General features: G+C 38.8%; 1 protein-coding gene across 2 annotated transcripts in view; it reads left to right on the forward strand.

The window, feature by feature from the left end:
- Window positions 1–14,778, forward strand: part of LOC114654679 (protein mono-ADP-ribosyltransferase PARP12-like) — a 76,321-nt gene that overhangs the window by 39,918 nt on the left and 21,625 nt on the right. Inside the window, exons 6-9 of one of the 2 annotated variants that reach the window (XM_028805388.2) lie at window positions 470–632; window positions 2,492–2,612; window positions 10,155–10,251; window positions 10,574–10,667. In XM_028805388.2, the coding sequence (XP_028661221.1) occupies window positions 470–632; window positions 2,492–2,612; window positions 10,155–10,251; window positions 10,574–10,667 (475 nt within the window). Of the gene's footprint in view, window positions 1–466; window positions 633–2,491; window positions 2,613–10,154; window positions 10,252–10,573; window positions 10,668–14,778 lie in introns of both variants that reach the window. The other variant, XM_028805380.2, reaches the window with a different exon arrangement.

Consider the following 14,778-nt stretch of genomic DNA (forward strand, 5'->3'; position numbering starts at 1 on the left):
TCCGCAGAAATCCGCGAAGCAGCAAAAAATCCGCGATATATATTTAAATATGCTTACATATAAAATCCGCGATGGAGTGAAGCCGCGAAAGGCGAAGCGCGATATAGCAAGGGATCACTGTACCACAGAAACATGTAAAAAAAATTATCTGAAAATGCTAAACCAGTACAGTTTGCAAAATGCAACATTTGTGTCACTGCCAAAACTTTTGGCCACTATTGTACACTTGTGTTTACTTGTTTCTTTTTTAGCGTTTGTTCTTTAAGACAAATAAGCAGTAAATTGATTCAGATGTTTGTATATCTGAATTTTTGTGTGCTGTCATTACACAATAGTGGAATTTAATGACTTTTAATATATCATAGTACAATTATGTGAATGAATTGCAGACAACTGACATCCTAACTTTAAAAGATAAATAATGAAGAAGCACAAATAAAACTTGACTGTTCTGCATTTTTTTCAGCAGTGGACCCCCATCAATAAATTTTTATACAATGACACAAGGAAAAAGAAAAGTGCGGCGCCTTTCAACGGCTTCTTCTGTGGAAAAACCTAACTTTATTCTGACAACACGTTGGATCTGGCATTGGGAAGACGAACATGGCAATTGGACCGATTATGGCTCTACGGTATGTTAATATGTAAAATTTTTCAAAACACACATTGTGGCTTGTTAATGGTGCCAATTTATTTTATGTTAGAAATATCAAATGAAAAGTCATTCTTTTTCCATTTAAAAATGTAGGACTCCAGTTGAGAAAAAAAAACATTTTATCTGACACAGTCATTTAGAATACAGGTCAACTTCTATTAGAATTAAGTGCTCGGGCTGAAAAAATAATTGGTTTTAATGGGGATTTCGTTAGAATGGAATTGGAACATAGCGTGGTTTTTCAACTCATACAGATGACTAGAATGCCAAATGTGTAGGCAGCATGTATCTTCTTCCTAGCATACAATGACAGTGAGAAGTTCCACCTTTTTCTGAAAAGTAAATTGCTTTAGTTACATAGGCGCCCCTTGATGCCCATAGCACACAGTTACAATTATTAGACTTGGAGGGGTCGGGGGAGATGGGTCGGGGTTCTCCCTCAGTGTCCAGAGCATGTGCAGCTTGAATGACATAAACAGCACCCCTCAGTGTCCATCACACAGCCCTTAACTTTTTATAAACTGTGCTTCTTGGGTGACATCATAATAACTTTTATGTTCTACATTGGTTCTACTTCTATACTCCCTCATAACCATCAGCACTGGCTTCAACATACCCATTCAAACTGCCACCAATGACGATCACCTTGCCCTGAGAAAATCTAGAAGTTTCCAGACACAAGAAAAAAAAGAACAAGAATATCCATCACTTTTCCCCTGGAACTGTTTTTTCTCACATCTTTACTTTTTCACTGTGTCTCTTGTATCTAGCACACACATGGTCTCCTCCTGTTCAGCATTTTATGTTAAATGGTGGGTGTAAATTGACCCTGTTATGATTGGGTTTATAACCAGCATGAAATAAAACATGTTTCCTGTCAAAGCTATTTATAGTTTTCCTTTTCAAAATTGTCTTTATTATTTTCTTAGTGGAGGTAACACTCTTGGTGATTAAGGGCTACCTTGCCGTGCACCACAGTTTATCAAAATGACATATATACTGTGACCAATAGGGTGCCAAGATCACCAAGATCACCCAGAGAGACTGAGCAACACAACACATGGTTCCTTACTAAACAACCAAAGGTGCCTGATGCTGTAAGTCAACCCCTATGTAAACAGCTGTATTTTCTGCTGGCATACTGCCTCAGATCTTGCCTTAGCTTTGGACTAAAATTTCAGAATTAAATAAAACTTTGTTAAAAGTTGTGCTTGGTCACAAAGTTACAGAGCAGACGTTGGACTCATGATGACTAAGACTTTTAAAAGACACAACCACATTCTGGTTTGCTCAGTCTGAGGTGAACATTTCTGTCAAACTCCTATGCTCTAGTTATCCTGGCTAATGTGAATGAACTGTCACTGCCAGATGTGACGCATGAACTGCACTTACCAGCATCCTCTCTTTGGGCCTCTTTGGAAATAAATCATGAGATTAACAAGCTTTAAAAAAAAAAATCAGTCCAAAGTCTTTCACAAAGTTTTATCAGTATTATGAGATGGTTCACCCTTCAGTTACAGTGAACAGGCCAAGCTTACAAGGAAATTAGCAGCCTGGGGTATTTTGGTGGAAGCGTATTAGCTAATTTGTACCATTCACATCTTCAGGGCTTCTTTCTGTTTCCATTTTTGTGTTGCATTACTGCTGTTTACCTCATTTAATTTCTCTAATGGATCTGTTTTGTTAATCATGTTTTGTTTTTGACATTTGATGTTTTTTATTTGGCCTTCTGCATCCTTTTAGTATCCCCTTTAAATTAGAGTAAGTCTTTTTAATCATCTGTTATCTATATATGTCAAGAATAAATTTTACATTTTTACTTGTTGGAATTTCTAGAGTGGCAGTAATGATGCATCCACTATTAAAAGTGAAGACCTGGAAAAGAGCTATATGGAAGACAGCAATGCTACTATACAGTTCAAGGCTGGAAGAGAAGATTACAATCTTATTTTTCCAGGTATTTAGTAAACATTAACATATTTGACAATAGTCTAAATAAAGCATTGTCCTTTGTGTTTTATTTCAATATATACATTGTTTGGTAAATTCTGCTCAAAGTTAACTACTAAAAAAAAAAAAAAAAAACTTGTGGTATCGTGTAGCAGGGCAAAGTACAGAAATTGTCAAGGAGGGGCCTTGTTTATAAAAATAAGCATAAAATAATCTTAGAACTGAATGTAAGATTATTTTCTAAAAATTCCTACAAATTATCATAATAAAAGGATAAATGTGTTTGTCCATCCGGTTGCTTTGTCTCTGTCATTCCAAAAGATGGTGCATCACAAACATTTTTAGTAATGAAATGTATTGACACAAATGCACGGGAAATACAAACCCATGTAAGTGTATTGTGCACTGCTTAGCACCAAGTTTAAAAGTGAAACCTGTCTATATACTGTTAGTAACTGTTGCAGGCAGGGATTAATCTGTGAATATCATATTTAGAATGTAGGAGTAGTCTGTGTGGCCAGAAATCGGTTTCAGTAAGATAATGTGAATTTTCTGTTTAAATTTTAAATAAATAACACATGTATTCATGATTAGTTGTGCAACTATTTTTCTGTTGAAAAGCTTAATGCTCTGCTGCTCAAATGGATTGGATAGCAGGTTTTTGGTCTCTTTCCTTCTGCTTTAAATCGCATAGCATTCTGGGCAAACTCCTTAAAGGAATAGGCTCCCTTATTACAGTGATCCCTACTCCATCACGGGGGTTGCGTTCCAGAATCCCCCGCGAAAGGTGAAAATCCGTGAAGTAAAAACCATATGTTTATTTTTATATTGTCACGCTTGGGTCACAGATTTGCACAGAAACACAGGAGGTTGTAGAGCGACAGGAACTTTATTCAAACACTGCAAACAAACATTTGTCTCTTTTTCAAAAGTTTAAACGTGCTCCATGACAAGACAGAGATGACAGTTCCATCTCACAATTAAAAGAATACAAACATATCTTCCTCTTCAAAGGAATGCGCGTCAGGAGCAGAGAATGTCAGAGAGAGAAAAAAGCAAACAATCAAAAATCAATAGGAGCTGTTCGAGCTTTTAAGTATGCGAAGCCCCAATGCGGGAAGCATATCGCGTGACAAAGCAGCCGCAAGGAAGGGAGCAATGTGAAGGTAGTCTTTCTGCATTTTTTAGACGAGCGTCCGTATCCTCTAGGGGTGCAAACAGCCCCCCTGCTCACACCCCCTCTGTCAGGAGCAGATAATGTCAGAGAGAGAGAGAGAAGCAAACAATCAAAAATCAATAGGTGCTGTTTGGGCTTTTAAGTATGCAAAGCACCGTGTGGGAAGCATATCGCGCAACAAAGTAACAAGTAAACCCAGCAAGGAAGGGAGCAGTGTGACGGTAGTCTTTCAGCGTTTTTTGAGGAGTGTCCTGCTCACAATATATTTGAGGAGTTTTATTTAATATGTAATATGTGCTCTGATTGGGTAGCTTCTCAGCCATCTGCCAATAGGGTCCCTTGTATGAAATCAACTGGGCAAACCAACTGAGGAAGCATGTACCAGAAACTAAAAGACCCATTGTCCACTGACACCCACGAACCAGCGAAAAATCCGCGATACATATTTAAATGTGCTTACATATAAAATCCGTGATAGAGTGAAGCCACGAAAGTCGAAGCGCGATATAGCGAGGGATTACTGTATACACAATTCATATATAAGGCCATACACAAAGACATACCCTTAATATAATAATAAAAAAAATTCCTGTTTCCTTTTCAATGGGAAGTGTTCTTAAAGACGTAGGTTCACTTATTACACACAGATCACAAAAAAGGTAATATGCTAAAACATATTTTAAGACATTAAGCACACCATCATAACAATTTCACTTCCAATTTTTTTTTGGAATTAATTTACATTTAAAAGCATTCACAAGCTCTGAAATCCATAGGAATGTCATAATAAGGTACAACTGAAAGCTATTAATGTTTTAATGTGCAAGGGATCTGTTGTTTTTGTAGGTGTCCACTAAATTAAATTCCTGCACTTTTCTCCACAGGACCTGCTTGAGATGAAAAGAGCAGAACTTGAGCTGTGGCTATTTGTCACTTTTTTTTTTTTTTCCTATACATATTTGTCACTGCACACTTTTGTCAGTGCACTTTTTGTCTTTAATTGGTGCACTAATAAGTGAATTAAACCTTTTTTATTACATTTGCAGTACGTTCTAATGAAACTACTTTTTCCAGTTGTCTTAACCTCAACCTTTCTGGTGTCGTGACCTGCTTTTTTCCAAAGCAAGTATCTTTGTGACCCACCATTGGGTCCTCATGGGGAACCTAATGCAGTCTTCATAGTACTGTATGTGCACTTTGCTGAATCGAGCTTGAACATTATAGCATGGAGAGTGCCCTGTATCCTGAAGGAGGTGCACACTCCCAGAGAATTGTTTTCGTTAAAGATTGCAGCTTTTATTAAAGCAAAAATAAATATATAAATTGTGATGGAAACCAGAGCATCATCAAACCCCAAACATGATCACACAGTCCCGAGTTTAAATAAAGGATGTTTTTTTATTACAAAAACCTCCAAAAGTAACAAAAAGCACAAGTATTTACTCTCCGCAATACCTCTCCTCACAGTATCTCTCACCACTGCACTGCCCTCTTCCGGCTACGACTCACTTGGATAAGGGAGACTTACTGCCCGATGGAAGCACTTCTGGGTCATACGGAAATCCCATTTATTGGGGAGTGCATCTCCCTGCAACGACCCTTGTGGCACCCACGGACCCCAGCAGGGCTGTGTTGCCAGACTACATTTCCCAGCAAGCCCTACTGGTTCCGTACTGGGGACTGATATCCAGGGCCGCTGCCATCTACTGTCCTGGGGGTGTAACGTATCCCCTGTGACGTCTGTTACAACTGATGCATTGTCCGTCCACCATCTCTTCAGGCCCTCTCTTCTAGGTTTGGCTCCATCCTCTTTCTAGGTTGGGATGCCTGTCCAACCCATGTGGCATTTACTATATATATTGCAATCCAATTCACATTGGAAAAAGAAATTAACCAACACATCAGCTTCCTGGACATCTACATCAAAAGAAATACTGACGCCACCCTGACCACAAGTGTTTACCGTAAAGAATGCTATGCAGACAAGATATTACATTTCACCAGCAACCACCCGGTATCTCATAAACAGAGCTGTGTTAAAACTCTATTCAGAAGAGTCCACACCCATTGTAATACGAAGGAAACAAAAATGAATGAGAGACGCTATCTCTTCCATCTTTTCACTTCAAACGGATACTCAAAAACATTCATTAATCAGAGCTTACACAGAAGACGCCAAAAAACTCGGCAAACAATCGACTTGAATCAGAACCCCCCACCCCACCTGGCACTCACTCCCTTATCACCACAAGGTGTCTGAAGGTACAGCGCGCATCCTGGCCAAGTCAGGCGTCAGAATAGCACACAAACCCACGAACAATTTGCTCACGGTCCTCTTTAATGCTAAAGACAAGAAATCGATAGCAGAAACACAAAACGCAGTTTATAGCAGGCATGTCCAACTCACTACTATTGGTGGGCCGCTTCGACTGCCATACATGCGTCAGCGGGCCGCACTGTAACAAATACTAGTATACTATTATACAAAGTTACTGTAGCTTTCTTTCCAATACTGAAAACTTTAAAAAATGTAACACTTAAATGTTTAAAGAAAAGCAATTTATTTCCATACAATCTCCGTACAACAGCGTACAATTAAGAGTCTTTGCCTCTTAGCTAGGTCCTTATATTATTATATTACAAGGGGGCTTCGCTTGCCTACCCCCCAGCGTTTTGAACCCGTGCCCGATGGACAGCCGTAGTTTCAGACGCGCGTTGTAGGAGCTTGCGTTGTTTTTGAACCCATGCTTGCCCTGCTTCTGCGGTTTGAGACACGCGTTGTAGGCGTATATCCGTCAGTCGAGCTCGTTTGGTTTGAACCCGTGCCTGCTTTGCCTCCGCAGTTTCAGACGGTGGGTCGCGTTTTGTACGATCTCAAGCAGCACATTATTCTTAACTTCATTCCGCAGTAGTGCCACACACAATATGGCGGTGACGCCTGCGCATTCATTACGCATTAGTGCCACTCACAATATGGCGGCAACGCCTGCGCTTTCCGTATTATGTCAGGTTTTACCATGCTGTGTAGGCGCCTTTGCCTTTCGTACTTTCCCGCTCCTTCCGATGCGCGATGTAGGTGCCTGCACCTTCTGGGTCTGCCTCCGCTGTGTGGTGTGGACGTTTAACTGTCGTTTTTTCTGCTTTTATATTCTGTATCTCGCTGTGCATGTGTTTCGTGCCTAGGTTTTTTTTTAAGCTGTTGCATTCCAGTTTTCAGCATCTGTAACCTTCTCTCCATGTGTTTGGCCCCGTTCTTTAACCTCTTTATGACGTTTTACTTTGTTTCCTACTCTGTCTTTTATTTCTGACCTCGCTTTATCCTGCTTGCGGCATGTCAGACGGTTTGTAGTCTCTCCCGTTTCACTCTGGGGAGGGGGGCTTTGTGTGGTGCCAGTGCACTATGTCTCCTGCGTCCACGGGCAGGTCCCTGCGTCCATATCCTGTTTACCATTCTCGATTAGTAATTTGGATATTCATTGCTTATAAAGGAGTCTTACAGTGTGAGATCTATTTCTTTTGTCCCGATACTTGGCATCTCTTGTTAGTAACCAGTTTGTCAATATCAGGCTTGAAATCTTGTGCAGCTGCAGCGTTTATGAGGGGTGAAAGGTGCTAGACAGCAAGTCTTGAGCGATGTGGGGTTTTGGTAGCTTTCATTAACAAAAACAATTGCTTATAAAGGTAAGTGCTTCCAAACGTAGACAGTACTCTCGATGCCAACTTACGGATCTGCACATACGAGGGTGGCAGGTAAGCATACAAGCCTGGCACACCAACTTCGTTGTATTTTGCCTTCAGAATAGAATCTGACTGCAGTTCAATCAATTCCATTTGGATATTCTCAGGCGCATTCTCAACGTTGTAAGAGTATGGTGATGCAAACAGCGCAAAGTCCTGTTCGTGTGAACTGAAATTACGAAAACGCTCACTGAATTCATTGCTCAGTAATTCAAGTTGGAAAACAAATCCTCCAAAAATCAAATTTTACTTTACTAAGTTTACTTCAAAGTTTATATTATAAAATAAGCCGATATGCAAAAAGCCCCCTGACCTACACTAATTTTACAAACTCAAAATCCCAAAAATTTGTTAATAAACAACTCACCAACTTCTCGCATCCACTTCAGATCTTCAGCTGTAGTCTGCACTAACTGTTCGTTACAATACTAGCACAAAATTACATAAAACTAGATCAAAAAAACGTGAAAATATGCAAGCTATTACTACTCGTGATGGTCAGTTCTGCCCAGTGGCCAGTCTCAGCAGCCTAGCCAGTAGTGTAGCCTACCAGGGGCGGCTCTAGGCTCGTGGCGGCCCTGGGCAGAGAAAGAATCGGTGGCCCCTTCGCCCGCCAATGTCAATATGGTATCTTATGCCTGGCAGATGGCCACGTCCGTTGCGGACACTGCATAGCCGCCTCGTGCTCATGACACGCTTCTATATGAAAACCAAGTGGCGGCCCATGATATTCTCATTACGGCAGAACGTTATAATACTACATATAGCTTACTGCTCTGACTCAAGCGACATTAGTAAATACAGCGTACTAATTAACAAGAAACACAATGTTTTTCGGCCACATCGCCGTCAGCTGTGTGTCGTTATTTTCTCTTTTTGTTTTATATTCAATATATATTGGTGTGGCGGCCCTGTGCAGGTGCACAGTTTGCACATGCCTAAGGCCACCCCTGCTGCCAGGCTGCTGCAGCCTAGCACTTCAGTTGCGATGTTGCAGCTCATTAAATTTGGACAAGGCTCGTGGCTATACTAGCAGATGACGTTTCCAGTACCGTAATGCCATGGGAAAATGCGCTTTTTTTGTCAGACTGCAGAAGTAAGAAAAGTCAATAAGTAAAGCCGAAGATGCAGAATGATTCAATCACAAACGATAGTAATCATTTTGTACAAGTTTAGTGCTAACTAGGATCTGTCATGCGGGCCGCACAGATTTCTGTTGCGAGCCGCATACTGCCCGGGGGCCGCATGTTTGACATGCCTAGTTTATAGCATTCCATGCAGTTCTTGCTCAGCGGTATACATAGGGCAAACTTCAAAAAGAATCACAACACGTATACAGGAACATCGCAACGGTGTCAGAAGGAAGGACTCACTTTCATTGATCTACACGCATACTAAATCAACAGGACATACATTTAACTGGGACAATGTACAAGTAAAATTTAAGGCCAGTACTAAAAGTGGCAGAGAGCTGGCCGAATCTTGGCTATCAAATGAGAACGCCATCAACAGACACTTGGACATAAATCCAGCATATGCAAACTTAAGAAGAACATGTTCATAATAAATAAACTGTACACCCAATACCCCCCCCCCACCCCCTCCACGTAATGTTTTGCTATATATTGCTTTTGATTCTTGTAAGTCGAAGCATTATCCTCTGATGAAGACCCATGGCTTGAAAGCAGGGTTGAAAGCTCAGGAATAAAAACTACTTTATGATACGTGATTCATTTTTTCTCCCTTTGTGGATCTCCAGCTTCAAAAAAAAAAAAAAAAAAAATATATATATATATATATATATAATATTACAGTATAATACTATCTTCCCTAGTGGTACAGCAGTGCAGTGATTCTAAGATGAAGAAAGACAAAATAAGGTTAAGGGAAGAATATACTTAGCTTCATTTCACTTCAATATCGACTGTACAGTCACAATAAATATTTGAAGGACAGCTATTGGCGAAAGCGTGATGCAGTCAGAGTTGTCCAATTCGAGAGAGAGTGTGGAAGGAATATTGTCCTGGGTAGGGGCAGGAGTGATGTCATCCATCTGTCCAAAGGTGGGCTCTAAGGTTCAGTGCAATTGCCTGAGTTTTATACTTTTTCAGGTTCCAAAATAAAAACATGCATTTGCCAGACATGGATACATTCACAGAGAAAACTATTTTAAGTAGCAGACAATGGCCCCTTGGGCATATATTGATCATTGTCAAAACTCGTTTCTTCCCATCTCCCTGTTAGGTTCTTTCTGTCAAATAATGTGTTTGGAAGAAACCCCTTGGATCACAGTGGCACACTTCAGACCTTTGGCTACAACCACCCCACTTTGGTAAATCATCATCGGAGAGTGTGACCCTTTACCATAATGAAAAACAGGTCCTCACAGCCCATTGGCGAGAAATAATTAAGGTTGAGAAACACTAGTCTTAACAATACTACACATTTTTTTTTCTTGTTTAGAAAAGGTTTTATTTGAAAACTAGTCAATAAATATCAAACCTTTCACCTTTAATTTTTTTTGAAATGTTAAACTGTTAACTTGTAAATGTTTCACTTATGTTACAATTCAGAAAAGTTATTATTTCTATTTATAAAGTAAAAAAGCTATCAAAATTTTTATTATTGCCCAAGAAATGATTCAGGTTAATCAACACTATGGAACCATACGGACTGTTCGAAGGCGACCAGAGTTTGTCTCCAAACAAGATGTAGTGAAGATCAGAACAAGGTATTATTAAATTACAATTTATTAGCATTTATTTTTTGTTTTATTTTCAAAGTAGTGGAAATGTTTGCCTTTGTTTGGCAGACTGATAAATCCAGGTGGAAGTATGGGAATCTAAAAATAGAGCAGCTTTTACAGCTACTGTTTCAGAACATATTTCATATTTTTTGACAAGACCTTGGTAGAGACACTTGTTGGATTGTATGGATATACTTAAAAAGGAAATGAGCTACAGTGCCAAATAAAAAAATGGCATTCTAAATCCAATTTGCTAAGATTTTTTTTTAATCACAGATCTTTAAAAAAGAATGTTCTTGTATTTCAGCAAAAAATCACCAATAATCGCAGATTTCACCACAAATTTCAAAGCAATACCACCTCACTGGGACAAGACACTTATACCTGAAACAGGATACAAGGTAAATTGATTCAGTAGAATACAGGCAAGTGCTCCTCGCCATCTGCTAACATTTTAGAGCATTCTGTAACAAAGGTTCACATGTTCATTCATTGTTCTTTTTGTTACTGTCTTCCACTTGTGTATATTAAGCACATCCTTGTCTTTTTAGCTATGTCAGTGGTGTTTAACACTAAACATGGAGCGGCACAATGAGTGCAGACTTTCATTCTAACTCTTAATTAGTGACCAGTTTGTGCTGCTGATCAAATTCTTTTGCCTTGATTTTATTTGACTTGCTATTTAAAACTCAAAAGACCCCTTAATTATTTATTTTTACATTAACAGAAACAATAATGACATACAACATGATCCAACACATGTCCATCATATAATATCTGAATATAAAGAAAGGTGAAGATCTCAGTAATGTTTATCTGCTCATGCCCATAAAACCTTTTGATGGCGCTCTTGGAAAGAAAAAAAAAATTGAACAGTTTTGGAAATGCTGCTGTGACAGAATGAGAGCACCAACAAGCCACAGAAAGAAATAGCTGGTTTAATTAACAACAAGAATCGACTTCAGAAACCTGTTGCAGTGAAATTGGTTGGAATTTGAGTCCCCAACTTAGCTGGTCATCTGTTGGCTTATTTCACATCTCATTTTTGTTTGCCTGCCGTTTAAGAAAAGAAGAAGAAATTGAGAAGACTGAGTCATATATAAACAAGTCTATTAAAATGAAGAGAACAGAAGTCAGTTAACAGCAGGCACTGGTGATTGGTTAAGAAAGTAGCAAGCAGGTGAACATGCAGCCACGTGCAGAATTGGAGCTGGATGCACCAGAGATGTGCCATCATACACACCATGCATGCTTTGTTAATGTTGTTTATGTTACTCAGTGAAATGGATTGCTTATTATAAGCAGTACATATTGGCTTTGCAGTTTAATGTAGTTTACTGCTGAGCACAAACCATGTTGTTCAATCCCTACAGTTATGATATACTGTGTGTATTATAAAGCATATCATGCTTTGCTGTGTTATGTTGTTGGCACATTTTATTAAATAGGTAATGTTCTGCCCTTTCTTACATAGTACCTTTATGTTACTAAAAAAGTCTAACTTGTCAGTGATGTGGACCCCCAAGTACTTGTAGCAATATTACACCTCTGTATCCACTGATAGAATAGTGACCAGGCGTAGAGGATGTTTGTTGCGGTGGTCAATAACCACTTCCTTGGTTTTGCCGATGTTAAGATGCACACAAATCTCTTCGCACCAAGAAACAAAGTTGACTCCTGTACTGTCATCTCCCTTGTCAATACATATTAGTACATCAGAGAATTTCTTCAAGTGACACAATCTGGTGTTATATTTATAGTCTGCACTGTACATGGTGGTGCTTCAGTTACATCCATATCAGAGACACAGTCCTTGAAACTCTTAAACTGTAGTGTGCTGGACAGATGGTCCAATGTTCTGGAAATCACAGGCTTATGCACATGCATATCTTTGAGTTTACTCCTTAACAGGGATGGCTGGATTAAACTAAACACACTGGAGAAATCTAGAAACATAGTCCTCACGGTGCTACCAGCTTAGTCTAGATGGGAATAAGCCTTGTGGAGGAGATAACTGCATCTTCCACTCCAATGTGTGTCCGATAGGCAAGCTGCAGTGGGTCCAAGTGGCCTTTCACAAAAGGAGTCATGTAGGAGACCAACATCAGCCTGTCAAAAGTCTTCAGGATATAGTATGTAAGGGCCACTGACAGGTAGTGAGTAGATGATGAGGCATCTCTTTGAAGCTGGAACAATACAGGATTTTTTCCACAGCAGTGGCAATTGCTAGAGCCTTAGTGACAGAATGAGCAGGTAGGATACCACAAATTTGGTCAGCGCAGACTTTAAGAATTAGAGAACTGACTTCATACTATATGGCTCAATGGCTTTTTCTGTGTGTAGCCTTGTGTTGTCTCCTCACTTGGTCATCATATTAATGCTCAGAGGTGCACTCGTCACTTTCCATAGAAGTGGTAGGAGTTGTTGATGCAGTAGAGACTGTGTGGATGACTGGCCAATGGAAGAAGGGAAAAACTATTAAAAAAAATTGGTTCAGGGAATTACTTTTATCCAAATTCCCTTCTAGCGTGTTTATAAACAGATAGAGTATAAATAACTAATAACATCTTATTTTGTTTAAAAAAATATGTACAAAAATTATTCTTTTGCTTTTTACCAACAATAAGACCCTAATAACCATACATTTTATAATCTTCAAAATTTTCTAAAAATCAGCAAAGAGTTTACATACCCTATAAGTCACAGCAGTTTAGCTGACTTTAATGTGTGAGACCGTATTGCAGTGATTACTTGCACGCTACCTCACAAGCACTTAAATGTATGGAATTAAGTGAAATACTGAATACGACCTTCAGCAAATTAATAATATTTATATGTTTTATGGAATTCTAAACAAGTCATTTGTTGGCTCGCTTTACAGCTCATTGTTGTTTGGCTACTGGTTAAGAAAAAAATTAAAAAGAAATGATGGGTTCTGAATCCTAAAAAGCAAGTCAATTAAAGAGTGTTGTTCCTTTAGCATCAGTACAACAACATTTATTTCTAGAGCACATTTTTGTACACGGAATGTAGCTCAAGATGTGCAAGAAATTGTTACAAGCTAAGAAAAATTAAAATTAGGGAAGAATAATTATGAATAAATAGTATACAACAAATAAATAAAGCACACTTACATAAAGAGATTTATAATTAAGAGAAAGTCATTGACATATTAGAAATTGGCTGGAGCAAAAACCTGCAGCTACTGTGACCCTCAAGGATCTGCATTTGCCTCCCCTGGGTGATACTAATTCAAATTGTAGTCTGTTAGCTGCAGACTAAGTAACATCAGGCCAGCAACTGAAGAAAATCACATGTAAACATGCCACAAATGTCATTAGTTAGTATTTCTTATACATAATGGCATCTGTACATTAAGGGCTGGAGAGACACTGACCCCTAATTATGAGCAAATGCTGTTGTACAAAAATTAAATAGGTAGTGACATGGCACAATAATTTACCTTATTGTGAAATATATGTTATATAGCAAACCCAACGTTGTTGTCATACTCAGTTTTTTCCAATTTTCCATGAGACCTTTTAAGCGGCCTTTTAATTTTTTTTTCTCTGACACAATTTAGAGGTGAGTGAACTTGTGTGTCTTGAGGTTTTGGAGTAGTTGTCATCATTATCATAAATCATATTGATTACTTATGAATGATACGATTTAGCACTTTGTGTGTTGAAGAAAAAATTTAAATTTCAGAATATTCACTTGGATTTTGTTTTATGTGTTGAATATTTGATGTTGAGATGTCTTGTAATACTGTCTTTTTATGGTAGTACTGCATGACAAAATACAGTTAGGTCCATAAATATTTGGATAGAGACAACTTTTTTCTAATTGTGGTTCTGTACATTACCACAATGAATTTTAAATGAAACAACTCAAACAACTCAGATGCAGTTGAAGTGCAGACTTTCAGCTTTAATTCAGTGGAATGAACAAAACGATTGCATAAAAATATGAGGCAACTAAAGCATTTTTTAACACAATCCCTTCATTTCAGGGGCTCAAAAGTAATTGGACAAATTAAATAACGGGAAATAAAATGTTCATTGCTAATACTTGGTTGAAAACCCTTTGCTGGCAATGACAGCCTGAAGTCTTGAACTCATGGACATCACCAGATGCTGGGTTTCCTCCTTTTTAATGCTCTGCCAGGCCTTTACTGTAGCAGCTTTCAGTTGCTGTCTGTTTGTGGGCCTGTCTGTCTGAAGTTTAGTCTTCAACAAGTGAAATGCATGCTCAATTGGGTTAAGATCAGGTGACTGACTTGGCCATTCAAGAATTTTCCACTTCTTTGCTTTAATAAACTCCTGGGTTGCTTTAGCTGTATGTTTTGGGTCATTGTCCATCTGTATCATGAAACGCCGCCCAATCAATTTGACTGCATTTAGCTGGATTTGAGCAGACAGTATGTCTCTGAACACCTCAGAATTCATTCGGCTGCTTCTGTCCTTGTCACATCATCAATAAACACTGCCTCCACCGTGTTTTACAGATGAT

This window comes from Erpetoichthys calabaricus, chromosome 1, assembly GCF_900747795.2.
Source record: "Erpetoichthys calabaricus chromosome 1, fErpCal1.3, whole genome shotgun sequence".
In the NCBI taxonomy this organism is placed as follows: Eukaryota; Metazoa; Chordata; class Cladistia; order Polypteriformes; family Polypteridae; genus Erpetoichthys; species Erpetoichthys calabaricus.